Source organism: Glycine soja, chromosome 9, assembly GCF_004193775.1.
Source record: "Glycine soja cultivar W05 chromosome 9, ASM419377v2, whole genome shotgun sequence".
NCBI lineage: Eukaryota > Viridiplantae > Streptophyta > Magnoliopsida > Fabales > Fabaceae > Glycine > Glycine soja.
The window spans coordinates 3,213,727-3,234,417 of record NC_041010.1 but is presented as its reverse complement, the minus strand read 5'-3'; the positions used below and the strand labels follow the sequence as shown (position 1 = coordinate 3,234,417).

Genomic DNA, 20,691 nt, shown 5'->3' with positions numbered 1-20,691 from the left:
AGTACAAGTATGTGTCGAAATATCATAAGCTGAATATTGTATTAGAACAATTTTTTTTTCTTTCCTATAATGATGTATAAGAGTCTTCATAAATTATGAAATTTAAATGTTTTTTAATTGCTAAATTAGGAAATTTATATTTTTTAATTCCTCATAATTTAAATTTGTAAATGTAAACTCTAACCGTTAAAAATTTAAAATTAAATTGTGGAACAAATTGCAAACTTATCATGGAAATAATTTTATTTTTTTAAAAAAAGCAATTTAAAAAAATTCACGTACAAAAAAATTTAAAATTTTAGACACTAAAAAAACAGGACTTTTAAATTGAAGTACTAAACCAATAAAGAACCTCAATAAATTTATAAAACACCAACTCTTTAAAATCTTATAAAATATAAGCATCACCTAGATTATCGATTACAGACATGAGAAATTCAACACATTGATTTTTTACTAAAATTTAGTTTTATCCTTTATCTTATTTTAATATTTATTTTAGTCTTTTATCTTTTAACAGATTCATGTTGATACTTTAATTTTTAAATTTAAGTCATTTTGATTTTTCTATCAACTTAAAAGTAACACCATAACCTAGATAAATAAAATGACAATACAACGTCTAATATCGAAAATTGATATTTAAATTTTATATATATTTTTAATTATTTAACAAAAATAAACTATTAGTATATGCAATGTATGCGGTATTATATTAATAATATACAAATTTAATTTAATTATATTAATATTGTAAAAAAAATATTAAAACGTCTCAAATCATTTATTCCTATATAGTAAAAAAAATAATTAACTTTATATCTTAAATTGTTTCAACAACAACAACGTGTTATCCCACTAGGTGGGGTCGGCTACATGAATCAACTTTCGCCATAATATTCTATCAAGTACCATACTTCTATCCAAATCTTAAATTGTTTCACTACTAGAATATTAGCCACAGAAAATGTCACTCACTAAATGTAGAAACTTGGTCTCTAATTTACTTAGCCACCGAATCAGTGACAGAAATAATCGGTTGGCAATTTCCAGGCTGCGAAGCTGTTAGGGACCGGTTGCTAAGAGAAAAACGCCTGTCGGAGAGTATTTGGTCGTTTCTATATCTGGAACAAAAATAGCAACCAAATTAATGGTTTCAGATTTAGTTGCTGAATTTTTTTAAAAATATATTTATAATTTAATAATTATTTATTCGGTCACTATTTATGAAATTTTTCACTATTTTGGTCGCAAAACTAAATTATTATAATTTTTTATTCTCATTTTTATATATTTTAGATTAAATGTATTTAAATTAATAATAAACTTATACCAATTATTTTCGATATGTATTTCAAATGGTTTAAAAAAAATTACATAAAAATACATCACGATTCAAATTATAAAATAAATATTACACATGGGAGCATAATAGTCAAATCATTATATTTAAAATCTATACTTTATTAAACATATTATCAAATAAATAAATATAATTTGGAGGGAACTTTTAATACAACATAATAGGATAAGACAGACTTTACATAACAAAAAAACTTATGGTTTGGGTCATTTATGAATTAATTAAATGGAGCACACTAAATGGGAGAGATTGAATAATATGTTAGTGAAAACTTAAAACTTATTTTTTAAGATGAAAACATTTTCAAAAGCATATATGCTTAAAGATCATCCAACACGATTTGTAGCCAAGTTTTGTAAAACAAGATTTTTAACTAGGATCATCCAAAGAGGCTAAAAACAATTTTCTCAAAACAAATTTATTAAGAATTTATGCGTCCAAGGTGTGTTAAAAGGAACACAAGAGAAAACAAGTTAAAACTTTAAAGAAATAATACAAACACTTGATTTATACCTATTCACTTAAACTCTTAAAGTTAAGTTCAATTCTTTTTCAAAATTTTGAAGAGTTCTACTAATTAAACACTAATTACAAAACAAATATTATATTTTGTCATTTCTGGCACATCCTCAATCTTTCCTTTAAGATTGATAAACACCCAAGTATTTATTTATCATTAAGTTATTCCTAACTTTCCAAACAAAAGTTTGATGAAATATAATTTAAATCAAATCTCACAGAAAGTATATACAATGAAGAACATATTACAAGAAACTTTGTTAAGTAAATGATAGCATACTAAGCATTTGTGTATGATTGTCCAGAGCAAGAATATATAAGAGCAAATTCAACAACACTTGAATATCACATATTACAAAAGTTGTTATGTGTTGAGCCTGATCGAAGTTCATAAGCTTAAAAAAAGTAACCGTTGTGGGGGGATCAAAATCTTGTAAAAAACATTTGTTCTCTCATAGGCTTGTATTGTTACTATGTGGCAGGTTAGGGTGAAGAGAGAAATAGGACAAAATGTATTGTCTTATTTATTTTAGTGCGACAAATATTTTATCTTCATTACTTGTACAAAAAATGGCCTTCCAAGAATATGATCATTTTTTGTCTCACTTAGTACACACTTGAAATTTAAATGATAAGCAATTCAAACATATGAGGGAATGAAAAATGTACAAAACTTTTCAAGAATATGCATTTTGGGAAAGCTCAAAGCATCTATATCTTCCTACTTAACCAAACACCAATAAGCAAGCACCAGAGTGAGTGATCGAAAAATATGCAACGGTAGACAGGACTCATGTTCTCATTCTTGGAAGCTTCCAAAAACTTCTTCACAATGTCAATTGAAGGAAATGAACAGTGAACAATGGATGAATTAGAGATTGAGAAATAAATAGAAAGCGAAGTATGAGAAAGAGATTAATTGACCTAGATAGGAAGATTTAGTGCAACATTTGAGAGTGAGGGGACAATGACTCCACTTGGATCTAGAGATGGAGGCGGTTTGATTGGAGTGAGGAGGAAGAAGAAAAATGAGTATAGTGAAGAAAGAAAATAAAATTTAATGATTATAGTTGTTTTTAGCCGCCATTATGTTAAAAACACTTATTTTAAATATGTGTGTTTAGCAACAATTAAAAACTGCAAGAAAGTGTTAGGTTTAAAATTTAATGTAGACACAACGAAAGAAACAATTCACAAGATTTTCAAAAGTTGGGACAAAATATGCTAAAATAATTTGTTGTGGGTAAAATTTATCAAAAAATAAAAAAAATTAAGTACAGAAATGTAATTAAACTGAAATAAATAAATAAAAAAAATCAATGCCAAAGGAATATTTGCATCCTTTCATCATAATATATATATATATATATATATATATATATATATATATATATATAAAGGTTTATTATTTTTTAGTACTTTTAAAATTTCTATTTTTAGTTAGAATTTATTTTTAATCTAAAAAAATATTTTTTATCAATAAATATTAATTTATTAATTTTATTAAAAATGTCAATTTGGGATTCGAAATGAGAATCTTTTTCTTCTGCCTTATTCTTGCATTCTTCCTTCATCACTTATAAGCTTTATATCTATATAAAAAAAAAATCATTATATATGCATCTTGAACTTCTTAGGGATTCGGGAGTCCATTTTTCTATCATGTTTTACTACTGTTTGATGGGAAATGAAGGTTGAATATATGTAGTTTTCTCGTGATTCTTTCTTATTCCAAATCCAACACCTAAAGCCTTTTTCTTCAGCTTTTTATTTTTATTTTTTGTCAAAATTATCTTTTAAATTTCTATACACAGAAATCCGATCCAATTAGCTTGGGATACGGCGAAGACAACATGATCTGTTGAATAAAACAGAACACAGAAGGAAGATGTAACTGAAAAGGAATGAATGTTCATGTTGTTGTTATTTGCAACAAAGGTTATTTATTTATTTTAATATTTTTATGAAAAATATAAAAGAATCATCTTTCCTCATTTTTTACCAACGAAAAACATATTATACTGTGTATCATATTTCCATAGGCAGGCAATGTGATTTTCTTTATATATATAGTTATGTGAAGAATCTACATCTCTTTATTATCTAAGCTATTACGTACAAGTATTCTGTAAAAAAAAGTACAACATATAAAAAAAAGTTTAGTATGTTTTTTATTCATAGACATTAAATTCATGTACTAAAATGTTTATAATAACTTGTACATACTTCTCAATCAATTAAAATCCCTTGATAATTGATTATGATTTTTATAGATAATGTTATACGAACAACAATTTCCACATATAAAAATTATATAATAACGAGTAGTTGATTGAAGTGATATACAAATTTTATGTATGAAAAAAAGTTTGAATATGTTTTTGGCCTTAAATGGGGTCTGTTTTTTTTAATCCCTAATTTAAAAATTGCATTTTCTTAGTTTCTCATCAAATTCTTTACATTTTTTTTTACTCCTAATTAATTTTTGGTGGTTTGAATGCAAAATTTGTGATGATTTTTTTACAGCACAAGAGATTAAAAAAATATTTCAAAAATTGGAGGGATTAAAAAAATATAAATTTTAATTTGAGGAAGTAAAAAAAGATAAAATTTCAAATTTAAGGGACTAATTAAAAACTTGCATGTTCCACTATTTATAAATATTAGCACAAAGGATATTTATTGTTTTCTGGTTTAAGATACACATATTTTATTTTTACCAAAGACAATATTATTTAAGTTACGAGTAGCAATAATGGATGATAAAGTTTTCTCTTTAATATTTTCCTAATTGTATATCTACTATGCTGAGTAACTGAAAATTACTTATTAAGTTAGAATAAAATGTTAGTTGATCTACATCTTCGGTCGGTAATGAATATCAATTGTTTATATTAAAAATATAAAAATTTACACAACTTATGCTTAATTAGTGTTTTTTTTTCGAATATCAATTGTTTTTTTTAAAATATAGGGTTAGTGCGCACATTTCGGTTTTCTCTTTATGCAGTGTCACATCAAAACTTTATGCAAAAAGCTTATAACAACATTGAAATTTGCAGAACTTGGTTAATTTTGTCCCATCCATGGATCCCAACAATCCAAAATTTACTAAAAAGTTTCTGTACATTAATTATATCGGTTTTTATACTTTTAGTTCTATATTCTTTTGCATTGAAATGAAATTGTTTGAAGGTTTTTTTTTTACTTGATTATGATAAGGTATTAGACTTAGCTAGAATTATTAGGTTAAGCTGAATTTCCATTAAAAAAAATATGTAAGAAGCTTGGTTTTTTTATTGATTGGTCTCTTATCGCATTTGTTGCCTACGGAACTTGATACTAAGTTTCACATGATATGAAAGTTTTGTGTCTATCTGTATTTTTTCAAATATACACAAATTTTAATATGATCCTACCTATTTAATTTTTAAGAACACAAAGATGGACAGAAAAATTTCACATAATGAGCATGTGGAAACTTACCATGAGAGTAACCATTAAATATCATTTGCCACGAAATGTTTGATTTAATTTGGATTACAAGCTCACACAAGACATCTGCCAAATTACTGCAAAAAAAAAAAAAATAGTAATTTTAAAAATAGATAACTCAAATTTATAAGACAAATTAATTTAAGAAATAAATTTGTTAATGCACATTCACTTAATTTTATTTTTTTTAAAAAAGTTATAATTAAGGTATAGCTTGTTAACACTCTTTATGTAAAAAAGAAAAAAATGGTTGTGCATTAGCAAATAAAAGTAGGATTTATTAACCTACGCTCACTTCTTTTTTAGAAAAAGTACATTAATATATATATATATATATATATATATATATATATATATATATATATAATCATTACTTTCTTACAATATACTTAAATAAGAACTTGTTATTGTATTTTTTTTTTCAAAAACATAAGTAAATATATTTAAGCAAATCCCTTTAAGAAATTATACCCATAAGATCACGAATGGAAAAATTAAAGAGTAAGTACTTTTCTTCGTTCACTTGATTATGCAGCATAACATCTTCTGGTATCAGTACTAATTGCACTTGGCTTAGGAAAAGATAATAATAATAAAAAAAGCATGTGATAATTAAAATGTATAATATTTATTTTTTTGGAGTTAAAGTGTGAATATGAACTCTCGGGTAAAAATAAGAAAGTTAGATGAAATATGAGAAATGTTTACAATTTTAATATTTTAAGATTTTACATTAAAATATGATATTTGTTTGTGGTTCATGGTTAAAAATCTCCTAAGTATTTTATCACTCTTATTTTCTAACAATCTCATTTTATTATAAATAAAAATACGGTTATTATTGCTATATATGGGCACTGAATTAAGGTGAGTCAACTAAGCACTGAGTTCAACCAGAGAAACAAAGCAGCATGAGTGCTTCAGAAAACCCTATTATTGATGAGACCACTGAGGGCAAAGCTTCTTCTTCTTCTTCCCCATCCTCATCAACAACGTTAAAACTATTCGGTTTCCTATTAACCCCAGCTGGTAACATTAATAACTATGAAGATATTAATCACATGCCAGCAACTAGCACCAATATTCCTTATAATACTACTTACAAGAGTCGATTCACATGTTACTTTTGCTACCGCGAATTCGCGAATTCTCAAGCTCTTGGTGGCCATCAAAATGCGCACAAGAAAGAGCGCAAAATAGCCGCGCTTTCATCCTTCGGATACTACCATCATCATCCACGGTTCATAGCACCTTCCCCATTAATCGTGGTTCCGCACGGAGGATCATCATCATCATCATCAGGACCGTTGGTTCATCCACGTGGGGGGCCACGCCATAATCATCCTCCAATGGGTGCAAGCATGGGAGAACAACAGAATAATAATAATATTGTTGTTGATGATGCTGATGGTGATGTTGATCTTAACTTGAGTTTGGCTCACAGTACTACAACTTCCAAATTCAGGGGCAAGAAAATTGCCAAGAGGAGGAGAACTTGAACTTAGACCAAAACCATGCCCTTTCTTTCTACCCAGTACACTACTTACATTTAATTTGTTTCCCTCGTGCTTATCCTTTTCACTAGCTAGACAACATGATAGGGATGGATTTGGCTCCCAACATCTATCTAATAATTGTTCATATATATTTTGTTCTTATATATACATATACATATATATATATATATATATATATATATATATATATATATATATATATATATATATATATATATATATATATTAAGGGAAGGAATGTCTGAAGCATATGCATGTACTGGAGTATGTGTATTATTAATATTCTACTATCTTTTTTTGTAAATAAAAACTATCACATTTGGGTGTGGCCTTCCTAGTATTTGTTAGATTTTGAGTTTGTAATTTATTTTTATTTGATAAGGAAAGAGATTCGTGTGTATGCATATTTGGTGATGGTACAATATCTATGACCAAATTGGCAACAAATATCAACTAGTTGTTGCTTGTTGCAAGGCTTTATTTGTGATTCAGAATCATGTTTGCATTTCTTTTTCCTATATATATATATATATATATATGATGCTACTACGTACGACATGTAAGACATGTTTGCCTTTGAGCCCAAATATGAACACATTCTTTCATGACTTAGATAATTCATGTTTTTTTTTTCTTCCTACAATTACTTAAAAGTTATTTCAATCTTTAATTTCGTTTGATTTTAGCTAGGTAGAAAGCCTATGTCATGGCAGTCAAATCTCTCTTTTTGAAGATCGAAATTGAAAATCGTACGTGCGCATATATATTGGAAAGTAAAGTTAAAGTTACTTTTATAATTTTGTTATTATTATTTTAAATTTAAAAGTTACTTTTTTATTTATCAATCACATGAATTTAGTCAGTACCTCCAATGTCATCCCTTATCGTATCAATCTCCATCTCATTCACCACCCCTTATCTTTTCAGGACGAAAGGCTTATTTTTCCTTGTTCTTTTTTTCACCCTTCAATTATATGAGTGGGGCTAGAGCCTTCCTATTTGATATTTAGAGCCCATTTTCTAGGCTACCACTCTCTTGTTTATAGGTTTAGCCCAAATCTGGACCTTCTAGAAGCTTTCAGCGGATCTTGAGAAGGTCCTTGAAGTAGTTGAAGCCAATGAGAGAAGAGAGTATGGTCTCCAACGATGCATATACATAAAGACGATAATGATGGTGTTGATCACAATAATGATAATCATGATGATGAAGATGATAAGGATGATGATAATGACAATGATAACAGTCATATCAGTAAAAATAGTGACAATCATAATGATAATCATAATGATGAATTAATAGTAATTGAGATATTTTAAGAGATGATTTGTTTAATGAATCTTTTAGAAATTTAATGATTATATTAAGTTTTAATTTTAATTTTTAAGTATTTTAATCATAATCTAATGATTGTGTGTGTTCTTATCACTTCATAAATCTATTATATATATATATATATATATATATATATATATATATATATATATATATGTTTATAAATAATCATTTTGGAGGCTAAATTTGGATGATTTGTAATATTCATCCATTTGTTTTGTAATAGATAAATATTGCAAATCATTCAGGAATCTGTCCAAACCAACCTGCATTCCAACACAAACCCAACCTACTCAAGTTTTTTGTGCGACATTTATGAGAGCAAGCATGAGAAAATTTTAACCTATGACATAGTTGACGCTAAAAGAGAACTTTTATGCAAAACCTCAATGAGGAAGTTTGTGTAATTTATTTAACTATAATTATTGTTTTTCTTAAATTATATTAATTACTAAATTTTAGGTTTAAATATGTTTTTATACATGTAAAATGTCAAGTAGTAAAAAAAAAATTTTAAAAAATTTAGATAGTAAAATCAAAATGAGTTATTTTTAATATTTATGCCTAAATTTTATATTCAAATGACTTTATACAAATTAAAAGGGTTGATCCAATGATGTAAGATCGTGTTGTATTAACATGAATGAGAATAATATGAGAATAATTTATTTAGTGAAAAAATTTATATTCGATTTCCATTTGTAAAATTTCATTGGATCGATAGTTGTACACTCCAAGGGAGATTAATTTTTGAACAAGTGAATTGGAGGACACTCATAATATTTAACCTAAGAAAAAAAAGTGACTTTATACATGAATATTCCAAAAAAACAGATAGATGCTTGATTTTTTTAAACTTAAAAACAAAATATTTATGAAACTAAAGAAATAAAGCTAGAGATATTCAAGGTCCACCCTTCCCTAGTTCCCAAGGCCCTCCGGTGGTCCTCCATTCCCATTCTAAATTTCGTCAAAGACACCTTATTTCCTTCTAACACCGTTTGCAACATTTGGTGTCCTTCCAAAACAAGGGTTTACTTTTGTTTCCCCCTTAACTTCATAAAATATCAATTTCAGCATTCCATATATTCCTCACTAAATTATTCTAAACTCAAATTCAATTTAGAACGATCGATCGACCAGGTAAGCCAAAACAGGTTGTCCTTTATTATTATTATTACTATTATTATTTTTTTTTTTAGAATTTTCTTCCACACGTATAAACCCCTAGACACAAATTAATCCTCACCCCCAAAGTAAAAAAATCTCCCATCTCCTCCTTCGCGTGCGTTGTAACCGTCCCATGACCACCGTCGACACATCAATGGACGGCGAAAGGATGAGCGAGATGGAGGAGATGGAGTGTGGTCATTATGTGGATCATGGTTACGTGAGCAACTGGGGCATGCAATGCAACAGCCATACGGGTGAAGCACCATTGGGAAAGGACAAGTCCTATGAAACGGAGAAAAAGGGTTCAATGAGAAGGATCCATTGGTTGATGAAGAACGAGTATGGGAAAATGACCCATAATTGCTAATAGCCAAAGGGAAGCAAGACAATGAATAAATTTGTGTAACTACTTGTTGGGCGCAAGTGAATGATTATGTTAATTTCAAGTTTTTCCTTTGGTAATTCAATTCCAAAGTTTATCGTATCAATTTTTTGTCTTCGTATATTTGTGTATAATCTTCCTCTTGTCCGCATACTTGGCCATTGTTAATTTTGAATGATTGAAAATTAGCACACGTTCAAAGTAAAACATGCTACTTTTTTTCTTTCTTTTCTTTTTCAAAAGAAAATTATTTAAAAGAACCTTTTGACTATGGAAAACCTTAGGTAGTGTTGGGTTGATAAATAAATAAAAAAAGTGTGAGGAATGGAAATAAATAGAAAAGAAATAAAAAATGAGATTGTTGGATTGAGATATGAAAGAGAAATATATGAGAAATGATATAAAAGATTTAAATTAAAGTGATGTGATAAGTAATTAAATAGACAAATTTAAATTAATGAAACATTTGTACAATTCTAATTTAGCCATCTTTGTATTATTTTTTTTGCATTAATACTTTTTTTCATGAAATATAGCTTTAATTTTTTATATAGCAAAACGGTTAATTTCATATGATAGTAACTATTTTTCTTTATTTTATTATATTAACTAATATTTAATTTTGGAATCATCCAACCTAATGTTTCTACGCACATTCTTTCTTCGCAGCATCCAAAGTTTTGCGAATCTGTAACCGTAGATCCCACCTTTCATACCAATTTTACTGTTACTTTCAACTCAACCGAACGAATAAAACATTGAGTTTCTTTCCTTTTCTAAGGTGCCACAACTTTTATCACTTTTCTTTCCTTCAAAATGAAGAGTGTTAAAGTGACCAGTATCTTAAGGTGAATATGCATGATAATGAGATGGGGATAGGCTGATCTCATCATTGGAGAAATTTTGGAATTAAGTTTAAGCAATTAGGAATGAAAAAAATTTAAATTCTCGTTTTTATAGAGGTGAAAAAACTTGCAAAACTCATTTTATCTGTATATTTCTAATTCAATTCGTTTATACATATTATTAAATAAATCATGTACACTTTAATTTAATAGTATAGAATCTTAAAAAAAATAAGAAATCTAAAAATGAAATAATACTTTTAACAAAATGAGTAATTTAATATATAATTTTTAATCCGTGATTTTAGTTTCATTATTTTTATTCATGATTTTGATCTCTTCACTTTAGTTTTTTTAATTAAAATAGAGTGTAAAAATATTTATGAAAAAATAAAACCTTAAATGACTTGTAAATTAATATTGAATGTCACAGAGGTAATTAATATAGTTATGCCTGCAGTGCCAATGGGAAAGGTATCCAAGAAATCTGCAGGTACCCCAAAGACTTTGTCAACAACACAAGGGCCATGGGAACTTAAAAATGACAATAAAAATGTTATGTAACTTGTGTAAAAATAATTAATTCTAATTATTAAACGGTGCAATGCTATTAATATTAATATTAATGTACAATAGTGAGAATAGTGAAGTGACTTTCCTATTTTCAATTTTCAAAAGTTATTAAAAATGCTAATTTTATATTACAAAATAAATGTTAAATTTAAAATGACTATTTTAACCCTAATTTGGAGGGAAAAATACTTCTAAGATAAATCCAACACTCCTACGAAGATAAGAGGGAGGCCACGTCATTCGTGTTTAAAGTACGAAATTTCATTCATACTATTATATATATAAAAATAAAAATAAGGAAATCCACTTAACTTAAGAATAAATTTAAAATGTTACTCTCAGTTTGAAACTTTTTATTTTGTTTTAAATTAAAGATTGAGATTAAACATTTAAATCTCTGCACGTGACCCCAATGACTAAGACGTTTGAGTTACCAAGTGCTACTCCTCCATCTTCCCATGTCTTTCACCATTTGTATTTCTCTATCTCTGACGCAAACAGACCTGCAATTTTCTTTTATGCTTTATAAGGATCCCATGTGTTGAATCTTTGGATTAAGTAGAGGTCTACACACTTAAATTTAGAAAAACTAGTTTGATGCTTAAGTACATTTGCAGTACCAAAAGGGAAATAAACAACAAATTTTATGAATTGAAGTTTAAGCAAAATTATGAAGTACGGACATTTCAGTCTCTTGTCGGGTTCGATGTTCGACACGCGTTTGTGTTACTGTTCGACACCCATACTACGTTTTATATTTTGAACATTACAAATATCTACGTATCCGTGTCATGTCGTGTTGATGTTTCATAGAGCAAAACATCACAGTTGTTCCAACAAAAATAAATACTCATAGTAACCTTTTAAGGTTCTACTGTTATTTTACTTTGCCACACCAATGTTGTTGAAGGTATCTCTTTAGTTAAATAAATTCAGGCCTTTAGATTTGAGGAAAAATAAATTATCTAGATTGAGAGAGTAACATTTTAAACTTGCTTATAGAGTAACTGAATCTCCTCTTATAATGGATTAGGAGAAAGGCGCATTCAAAAGGGACAATGGTACACGTGTCATCCAACAATAGGCGAAGCAATCCTCGAAATACATGGGTCCGGTGACGTTATCAAGCTCCTTGGACCACCTTTTTCCCCGTTTGGAATTTGAAATCCCATCCCTCTCGAGAGAGAGACGTTATAAACTCTTCCCATTTTTATAATGCAAACGTTAAATTCAAAATAAGCATTTTTTAAAAAATCATTTAATATTACTACAAAAATTTTCAATTACTTCATGCAACGAAAATTCTCTTCTCTGTCTCCATTTATTATCACTTCAAACTGTGTCTTTCTCTCTCTATTCTCTGACTCCATTCTCTTCTCTCTCTCAATTCCCGAAAATTTTTCCGTTTAGCTTCTTCATCTTCTATGTGACTGTGATTATCAATTCAATTGCTTCAACTAAGCCTCTGTCTTTCACAGTGTAAAAACAAAAGTGCTTTTTTCGGTTGGTTCTTGATTCTTCCCTTTCACTCTACTCAAATGCTTAGCTGAACCTGACCCAACTCGTTATTTCAACGTAAGTCCTCGCTGCAATTCCAAAGTTTACATCTTTTCTTCATTTCCTTTACTGGGTTCTTGACATTGGCTTTTTCCTTTCAGATTTGCGTTTGAATTTGGGCCACTTTCATTTACTCTTATTGTTATCATGTTTCTTGTTTATAGTGTTTGGATTCAGTTTAAGTTCTTATGCTTTGAATGACCTGAATTTGGTGTTTCTGAGTTTTTCCATTCGTTGTTTGGTTGATGAGAATCATTTCATAGATGGGAAACAAGTTTGAATGAGATTCATTTGGGGTGTGAAGTAATGCCTGTGTATAAGCACAGTTTGTACATGTCTTTGTTTATATTTGAATCCATAAATAGACTATATAGGCTTGGACTTTCTAAGGTAGTCAAGATCCACAAAACCTTTGCTTTTCCAAATAATTGTCAACATTGCATTTTTCAGCCCACTTCTCCTCCCCTTTGCATTAGGATTACTATATACGCATTTGATCCTAGCTGAAATTTTTACAATGGATCTTTAGATTTTTTCTAACTTGCTATTGATTAGTTGTACCAGGCTAAAAATGTCTATTTGCTATTGATTTGGACTGCATATGATTATTTTCAAGTTTAGTAACATCGGGAAAATTGTGAGACTATTTTGACTGGCTAGATTTGATTCTATTGTCTGATTGGTTCTCGCAAAGGCAATTTACATATAAGCAAAATATGAACTATCTAGTGGGTTTTAGGTTTTGTTGAACTGGTATCTGGCTGCTTTCTTCCAAAGGAGATCTAGAGATGCAGAGAACCATACTATTGAAATTTTGGTGATTGTGTATGTTTGAAGAGTTTTGGTTTAGATTGCATCAGTTAATTATTGGTGAATTATTATGTTCTATGTTAATGTTCCCATATGAATATATACTTTTTTCATTTAAAATTTTGTCAAGTTAGCATGAGTAAATCTTTATATAGTTCTTATTTGACTAGCAATGTTAAACTTTCATGCCAATTTTTTTCCTGATGTGCCATGAAGGTATACTGTCTTTAACTGAGACGAATGACATCATGTGATCCATGTAGCTTATCTCACCTAGTTGGACAAGGTTCTTGTTGTATCTTGTAAGGTTGACTGAATTCTGATTTGAAAATGGGAGTTGAAAAAGATGGGACAAAAAGTGGAGGAGGTTATGTTGGTGGTTTTTTCCAGTTGTTTGATTGGAGCTCAAAATCTCGTAAAAAATTATTTGCAGCCAAGTCAGATTTACCAGGTAAATTTAATGCACGCATAGTATAGTATATACAATACAATAGCGTTTTTATGTCTCTTGTCAATTGTTTTGCATCACTGATAGTCTGATACCATAATTTAATTGGTCTAGTCATTTTGTGTTCTGCTGTTGGTAAATTGTTTCTAAATCATTTGCAGAGTCTTTAAAACTAGGAAGAAAAGTCGATTACAATGTGGTAATGACACAGCCCTCCTATCTGGTAGCGATATCACCATCTCACAATCTCAGCTGTTGTTTTTATATACGTATTTATGTTATGAAATTTGATTGTTACACGTTTAATTCTTTCAGGTTGATGAAGATGAAATTGGAGTAGGGGCAAGTGTTAGAGGAAGTTGTGATCATAGTTATGCTTCATCTGTTACGGATGATGACGCATATGGAACAAGGGCCCCTAGTGTTGTTGCCAGGCTTATGGGATTAGATTCCTTGCCTCCTTCCAGTTTTTCTGATCCTTATTCTACCCCATACTTTGATACCCGGTCCCTTCAAGACTCTCATTACTTCAAGAAAAACCTTGGTCACCAGCATGACCATCATACCCCATATTCTGGAAAGCTGGTTGAAAAGGTTGAGGGCTCTTCTAGGAACTTCATGGATCCAAAGCCGCAAAAGGTCATTACCAGACCAATTGAAAAGTTCCAAACAGAAGTATTGCCTCCAAAATCAGCGAAATCAATTCCTGTTACACACCATAAACTCTTGTCCCCTATTAAGAATCCTGGCTTTGTTCCAACCAATAATGCTGCTTATATAATGGAGGCTGCAGCAAGAATTATTGAGCCTGGATCCCAAACTAGTACCAAGTCCAAGACACCTCTGGCAGCACCATCAACACCATTGAGAGTTAGAGATCTTAAAGATAAGGTGGAGGCTTCACAAAAAGGACCTCTAATTGGGCCATCTTCCATGACCTCTAGAACTCGAGATCTAAAAGAGAAAAGGGAAATTTCTCATAGAACAACCAGGAGCTCAGAATCTTCTCAAAGATCAGTTGAGTCAAATGCTGCCAAGTATCTAAAGGGGCAGTCTTTGAACAGAAGCTGGAATGGATCTGCGGATACATCTGTATCCGTCAAATCTCCTACAAATGAGGAAGAAGATTCTTCTTTTAAGAATAAGGGAAAGTCCATCTCACTTGCAATCCAAGCAAAAGTGAATGTTCAAAGAAGGGAAGGTTTGAGTTTGATTGGTGGCAGAAGTTTGACAGGCCAGAAAGAGCATCCTGATGTTAAATCCAACCAACCAATGAAGGCAACTGTTCAGAAAAATTTACATAAGAAATCTTCTGTTCAGAATTCTTCTGGTGCTCTCAGACAGAATAATCTGAAACAGAATTATTCAATTGACAGAGACAAATTACCATCAAAGCCATTGGTTACCAATTCACACAATAGGAAAGTTCCGACTGGGGATTCCTCTTATGGACGCCATAGAAGCTCTAGTAATAAATCCAATGCAAAATCTAAAGTTGGGTCCAGAAAGTCAGCCATGGAGGTGACAGATAGTGAAAAGGAAGTCTTATATACCAGCACAAACAGTTTTCCTAGAAAGAAAAGGTCTACAGACAAGGACTGGAATGATAGGGTTGTGGATAATTTGTTCATTGAAAAAACGCAGAAGCCTGCTAAGTCTAACCCAGTGAGTAATAAACAAAGTAGTTGGACTGAAGAAGTCAAAAAGAAAGACATGGATGTAGTTTCCTTCACATTTACCACACCATTAACAAGGAACAATCCAGGTTTTGAGACATCTGGACAAGCTGGCCAGAATACTAATGGTCTTTCATTGGATCAATGCATTAAAAGAGTGTTACTTGACCCAGACAATACAAAGTCTCCAATAGGATACAATATAATTGGTGGTGGTGATGCCTTAGGTATCCTTTTGGAACAGAAGTTGAGTGAATTGACTAATATGGAAATCACTTGTCATGACTCTTCTAAAGTGAGGCAACCTGCCATCACTGCGCCAATGTCAGATGATCAAGTAGCCAGACATAATATAGTTAATCTCAATCCAAGGTTGCGACAGAAAAAAGACCAAGGTGTGTTATTTTCAGACAAGTTAAGCAGTAACTATGATTCAGACATCTCCTTCACTGGTCCTCCTGAATTGTCATTGACGCGTAACTCATGGGTATGTGACAATCTTGTAATTCTTTTCGCCTATTTTATTGCTCAGTATTTATCAGTCAAGCATGTTAAATGGCCAAACAAATATAAAAGGTTAGGCTTGTTTAATTCGTGTTGAAAATTATCCTTATTAAAGAAAACAAAAGAAACAGATTCATTGTTTGTTTCCCAAGAAAACCATTTTTCTTAGGGAGCAACTAATTACGAGTAAACATAGTTTTGATTTGTGATAGTTTCTACCCGGTTACTACTCTAAAACTGATTTTATTATTCTTCATTGTCGCTTGGTTCTTTTTCTTTAACTATTGTTTCCTAATCATAAATACAAATGGGCATTGCAATTCCAAGTTAGTATAGATTAAAAGATTTAAGTAAATTCTACCTATAATTAAAACTTAGTTTTTCCTGGAGAAATGAAGTCATGTGTGAATCAAGTGAAACGAACAGTTGTTTCCTTAGATTATTTCTTGGCTTAATGCATAAGTTATCTTTGGTGCTTGTTTGCTTGAAATGATCAATCGGGCTCTTACCTGTTCTCTACTATTTTTCTCTGTAGTTTTATGTTGCAGCTGGTTCTCTATGAATCAGCACTTTTAGGCTGTATTTATTTCATGTTTAGCTTGAACCACATCTGATTCCATATTAGTCGATTGTGATGAGTGGTTAAATCATGTATAGATGAGTAACTTTTATTATGCAGTAATGTAAAACCAACTTTGGGTAATTAAAATAAAATGTGATTAAAAGTACAGGTTGTAACAATACCAATGAAAGTACCAATTGTATTGAATAGTCAAGCACCGTTTTTTTACTAATTGATGGCATGTTCCTTATGGTTTTCTTCCATGTTGAGTTGGTTTTTATCTCGTGTTTACAGATTGATGAGATGGAATCACAGTTACTCAATTGCCGACACCCAAGTCCAATCTCTGTTCTCGAGCCTTCTTTTTCAATTGAAAGCTGTGAATCTTCATTGAGCACAGATATTACTAGTACAGAAGGTAGTTTTGTTGTATGCTTAAATGTTGGCATCTAATTCCCTATTTTGAAATTAGTTCTTTCATGACACAGGAGTGCTAATACTTAATCTACTTTCAGGAAGCAAGTTAAGCTCATCTGTTCAAGCTCATGAAGTTCATGGCTTGAGTTTTTCACGGAAGTTCTATCCTTGTGAATCTGATACCGAGTTATCTGACTCAGCTTCTTCAACATTAGCTGGGAACATGATGAGAAAGCACACAAGTACAACATTTTCTGTCACGAGGTTTGGAAGGTCAAGCACATGGGAGTTGAACTATGTGAAGGATATATTGTGTAACGTTGAGTTGATGTATGTAGACTTTTCCCTTGGCCAAGCAACTGAGGTTATAGACTCTCATCTATTCAAACAGTTGGAAGGCTGCAAGGGAGGGTTTAAGCGCGATGACGAGTCTAGGATGATGAGAAGGAAAGTTACATTTGATTGTGTGAGTGAATGTCTGGGCTTGAGATGCAGGCGTTACGTAGGGGGAGGATACAAAATGTGGAACAAAGGGTTTGAAATGGTGAAAAGAAAAGAATGGTTGGCAGAAGATGTGTACAAGGAGATATCAGGTTGGAGTGGAATGGGAGATTCAATGGTAGATGAGCTTGTGGACAAGGACATGAGCAGCCAATATGGAAGATGGCTAGATTATGAGGTTGATGCTTCTGAACTCGGATCAGAGGTTGTGGACCAAATATTTAATTCTTTGGTTGATGATGTTGTCACTGAAATGTTGCAATTGTATACACCTTAATGATTGATTATGAAGAATTGTCTTCTTATTCATTAATTAAAGTAGCATTATCAAGTCTTTATTAGTTGTTTTTTTTTTTTTTGGGTAACAGAAGCTGCTGCTTTCCCCTTGGGCACAATTGTGGGGTAATTAAACTATTTAAGGCGAACCTTTTCTATAAATTTAAACTAATCTTAGCCTTAGCATGTCCGTATATTTTTAAAATATGTGATTTTCATCTCTTTCCACTTGCTCTGTATGTGGCAAAATCACGTTGAATGGACACTTTTTTTCTAACTGAAAGTATAAGGATCACATAAAAATTACATTTTTTCCCTTTTAAAATTGAGTGCAATTGATATTGATAAAATTAATTTTAAGTCATTAGAAACAATTGAAATTCATTCAAATGAATCTAAATCATAAATTATACCGTATATTATAGCTTGTGTGCAAAGAACTAGCTAGGTACCCGTGCATGATCTTCCATCGTAACACATGTTAGAAGTTACATTTATTTATAAAATTATATATTTTTGTTGAAATAAACATAGTTAACTAATAAACTCTCCAAAATGGATTTATTTTAATAATAATCACACATAAATTTATAATTTAATTTAAAAGATTTACTTTTTATTTGTGGGAAGATAATATCAGGGAGTTTATAATAATTTACGCATCTTAAAACCAAGTTAAAAAATTACATGAAAAAATTATTATGTATACAAATTTGAAAGGGATTTAACTTTGATTAAATTTATATATTTTAAATTTTAAGCTATGAAATAATAAAATATTCTAATTACTTTATTATAGTTATCTTATAAATAAATAAATAAGTCAAATTTATAACGTTAAAATTGATAAAAAAAATAATTTAAATTATTAAAAATGTAAAGATTAATTAAATTAGATGAAAACTATTGAAACTAATATTACAAAATAAATTATCATTTTAATCTCAAATAGATAATTTATATTTCATTAGGACTTAAGTAAGATGTGTTATTATAGGTGTTTAACATTATCTTTGTCCCTTAAGAGAAAAATGTATTAAGTTACTAACTATTAAGTTCTCTAATATATTAGTTATAACAATATGTTATTATAACAATATTAGTTATAGGAAAAAAAAAGGTTATATAATGAAAGTGTAAAAAGTTTTACATAGTTATTCATTCATAATCCATCATGATTTGTTGATTTTTAAAATAATTATATTATAATATAAAATTATTTTATACCATCAATGATATTAAACTCATGGTTATAATTATTAAAAGACTAATATTTCTTTCAATAATTTTTATCAAAGTTTCATTAAGAAATAATAATGATATTATATGTCATAAGTATATTAAAAATTACAATGTAAAATAAAAATAATTTCAAAATAAAAAAATTTCATATATAAAATTATTAAACATAGAATCAAAATATTATTTAGTAATAATATATTAATTAATTATTGTTTAGTATAAAAATTTCATCCTCATAAAATAAGTGTTATTGAACACAAAGATATTTATGAAATTCTATTAAAATTATTTTATATGATTTTTATGCAAATTTTTTTTATCGGTGAATTAATGTGTGGTCTCTATTATAAAAGTACGAGATTATCCATGAATTAATTTAAAATTATTTTGTAATAAAAATATATTTAATAGAAAAATATTAAAATATTTATTATAAATTTATGTAAAAAAATTAACATATTATATAAATGTTAATGAAAAAATTGTATATAAAATTATTAAACATAGAATCAAAATACTAATTTATAGTAGATATATTAATTAATTAGATTTAAATTAATAATTAATATAAATTTTTTAAATTCATAATATAAATAGTATTTTAAAATATTTGTACATAAAATTATTTATTATTATTTTATACCATTTCTTAATAAGATTTATCTAGCGTGAATAAAACATGATTGTTTCTCCTGAATTATGCTTGTGATATTTTTTATTAAATAAACTATAAATAATTTAATTATTATATTACTAATAAATTAATTTAAAACTATATGTAATAAAATATATTTAATAAATTAATTTTAGTATTTTTATTTGATATTGATGTAGAAAAATATATTATTATATAAATATTAATCAACCGAATTTTAGCAAAAATTTACTAAACATAGAAACAAACTAAAATATAATTTTATAATTTTTTATGGTTGTATATGCAATACAAATTATAGAATATAAAAAAGTAAGAAAGAAGAGAGACAACATATAAAATATAAAATAAAAAAAAAAGAAAGTGAGAGAGGGTAGATGTGGGAGGACGGAAGACAGAGAGAAAAGAGGGAGTAAAAGAGGAGGGAGGAGAGAGAAAGTATAAAAAATGAGAAAGAAAGCAAAATGACAAAAAAAAAACCACAAAACATCAAACGTGTCAATTTTTTAATTGGTCTAATTTTGTAAAATGAACAACCTATTCTTCGGTTATAGTAAATAAATAAAGTAGATGGACCTATTTATTTTGGAGTGTCAATGTTGGAAGACATTAGAGTTAATAGACTCTGGAGTTGAGCTTTTCCAAATAGAGGCATAACTGGCTTAAATTTGTTGATTAAGACAACGATATAAACGTTAAAACAAATTTTTTGGAGGCCATTAGTAAACAAAGCGCTTTCTGTTTTCCGGAAGATGGGAATAGAAACCATGAAAAAGAATAAACCTTCGACATGCAGAAAAACAAAGGTTTCTTGACATTTACTTGCCCTTTTCAGTACTAATT

The 20,691-nt window shown here is 29.2% G+C and overlaps 2 protein-coding genes across 3 annotated transcripts; both read left to right on the top strand.

Annotated features, from left to right (window-relative positions):
• The first annotated feature begins 6,288 nt into the window (after positions 1 to 6,288).
• On the top strand, positions 6,289 to 6,876 carry LOC114367744 (zinc finger protein 5-like). The gene has a single exon (XM_028324937.1). The coding sequence runs from the start codon at positions 6,289 to 6,291 to the stop codon at positions 6,874 to 6,876; it is 588 nt and encodes a 195-aa protein (XP_028180738.1).
• A 5,636-nt stretch (positions 6,877 to 12,512) lies between these two features.
• On the top strand, positions 12,513 to 18,013 carry LOC114368983. 2 transcript variants are annotated; one of them, XM_028326286.1, is made up of 6 exons: positions 12,513 to 12,775; positions 13,784 to 14,018; positions 14,177 to 14,214; positions 14,331 to 16,178; positions 17,052 to 17,175; positions 17,273 to 18,013. In XM_028326286.1, exons 2-6 carry the CDS (start codon positions 13,898 to 13,900, stop codon positions 17,950 to 17,952), a joined length of 2,811 nt encoding a protein of 936 aa, XP_028182087.1. In that variant the 5' UTR covers positions 12,513 to 12,775; positions 13,784 to 13,897; the 3' UTR covers positions 17,953 to 18,013. The 2 variants fall into 2 exon arrangements, with proteins under 2 accessions (XP_028182087.1, XP_028182086.1); XM_028326285.1 differs by having other exon boundaries at positions 14,177 to 14,238.
• Positions 18,014 to 20,691: the final 2,678 nt, after the last annotated feature.

Coding starts and splice junctions, on each gene's coding strand:
- LOC114367744 (XM_028324937.1), top strand. CDS start 6,289: ATGAGTGCTTCAGAAAACCCTATTATTGATGAGACCACTGAGGGCAAA.
- LOC114368983 (XM_028326285.1), top strand. CDS start 13,898: ATGGGAGTTGAAAAAGATGGGACAAAAAGTGGAGGAGGTTATGTTGGT. Junction 14,019..14,176: donor AGCCAAGTCAGATTTACCAG/GTAAATTTAATG, acceptor AATCATTTGCAG/AGTCTTTAAAACTAGGAAGA. Junction 14,239..14,330: donor TGACACAGCCCTCCTATCTG/GTAGCGATATCA, acceptor TAATTCTTTCAG/GTTGATGAAGATGAAATTGG.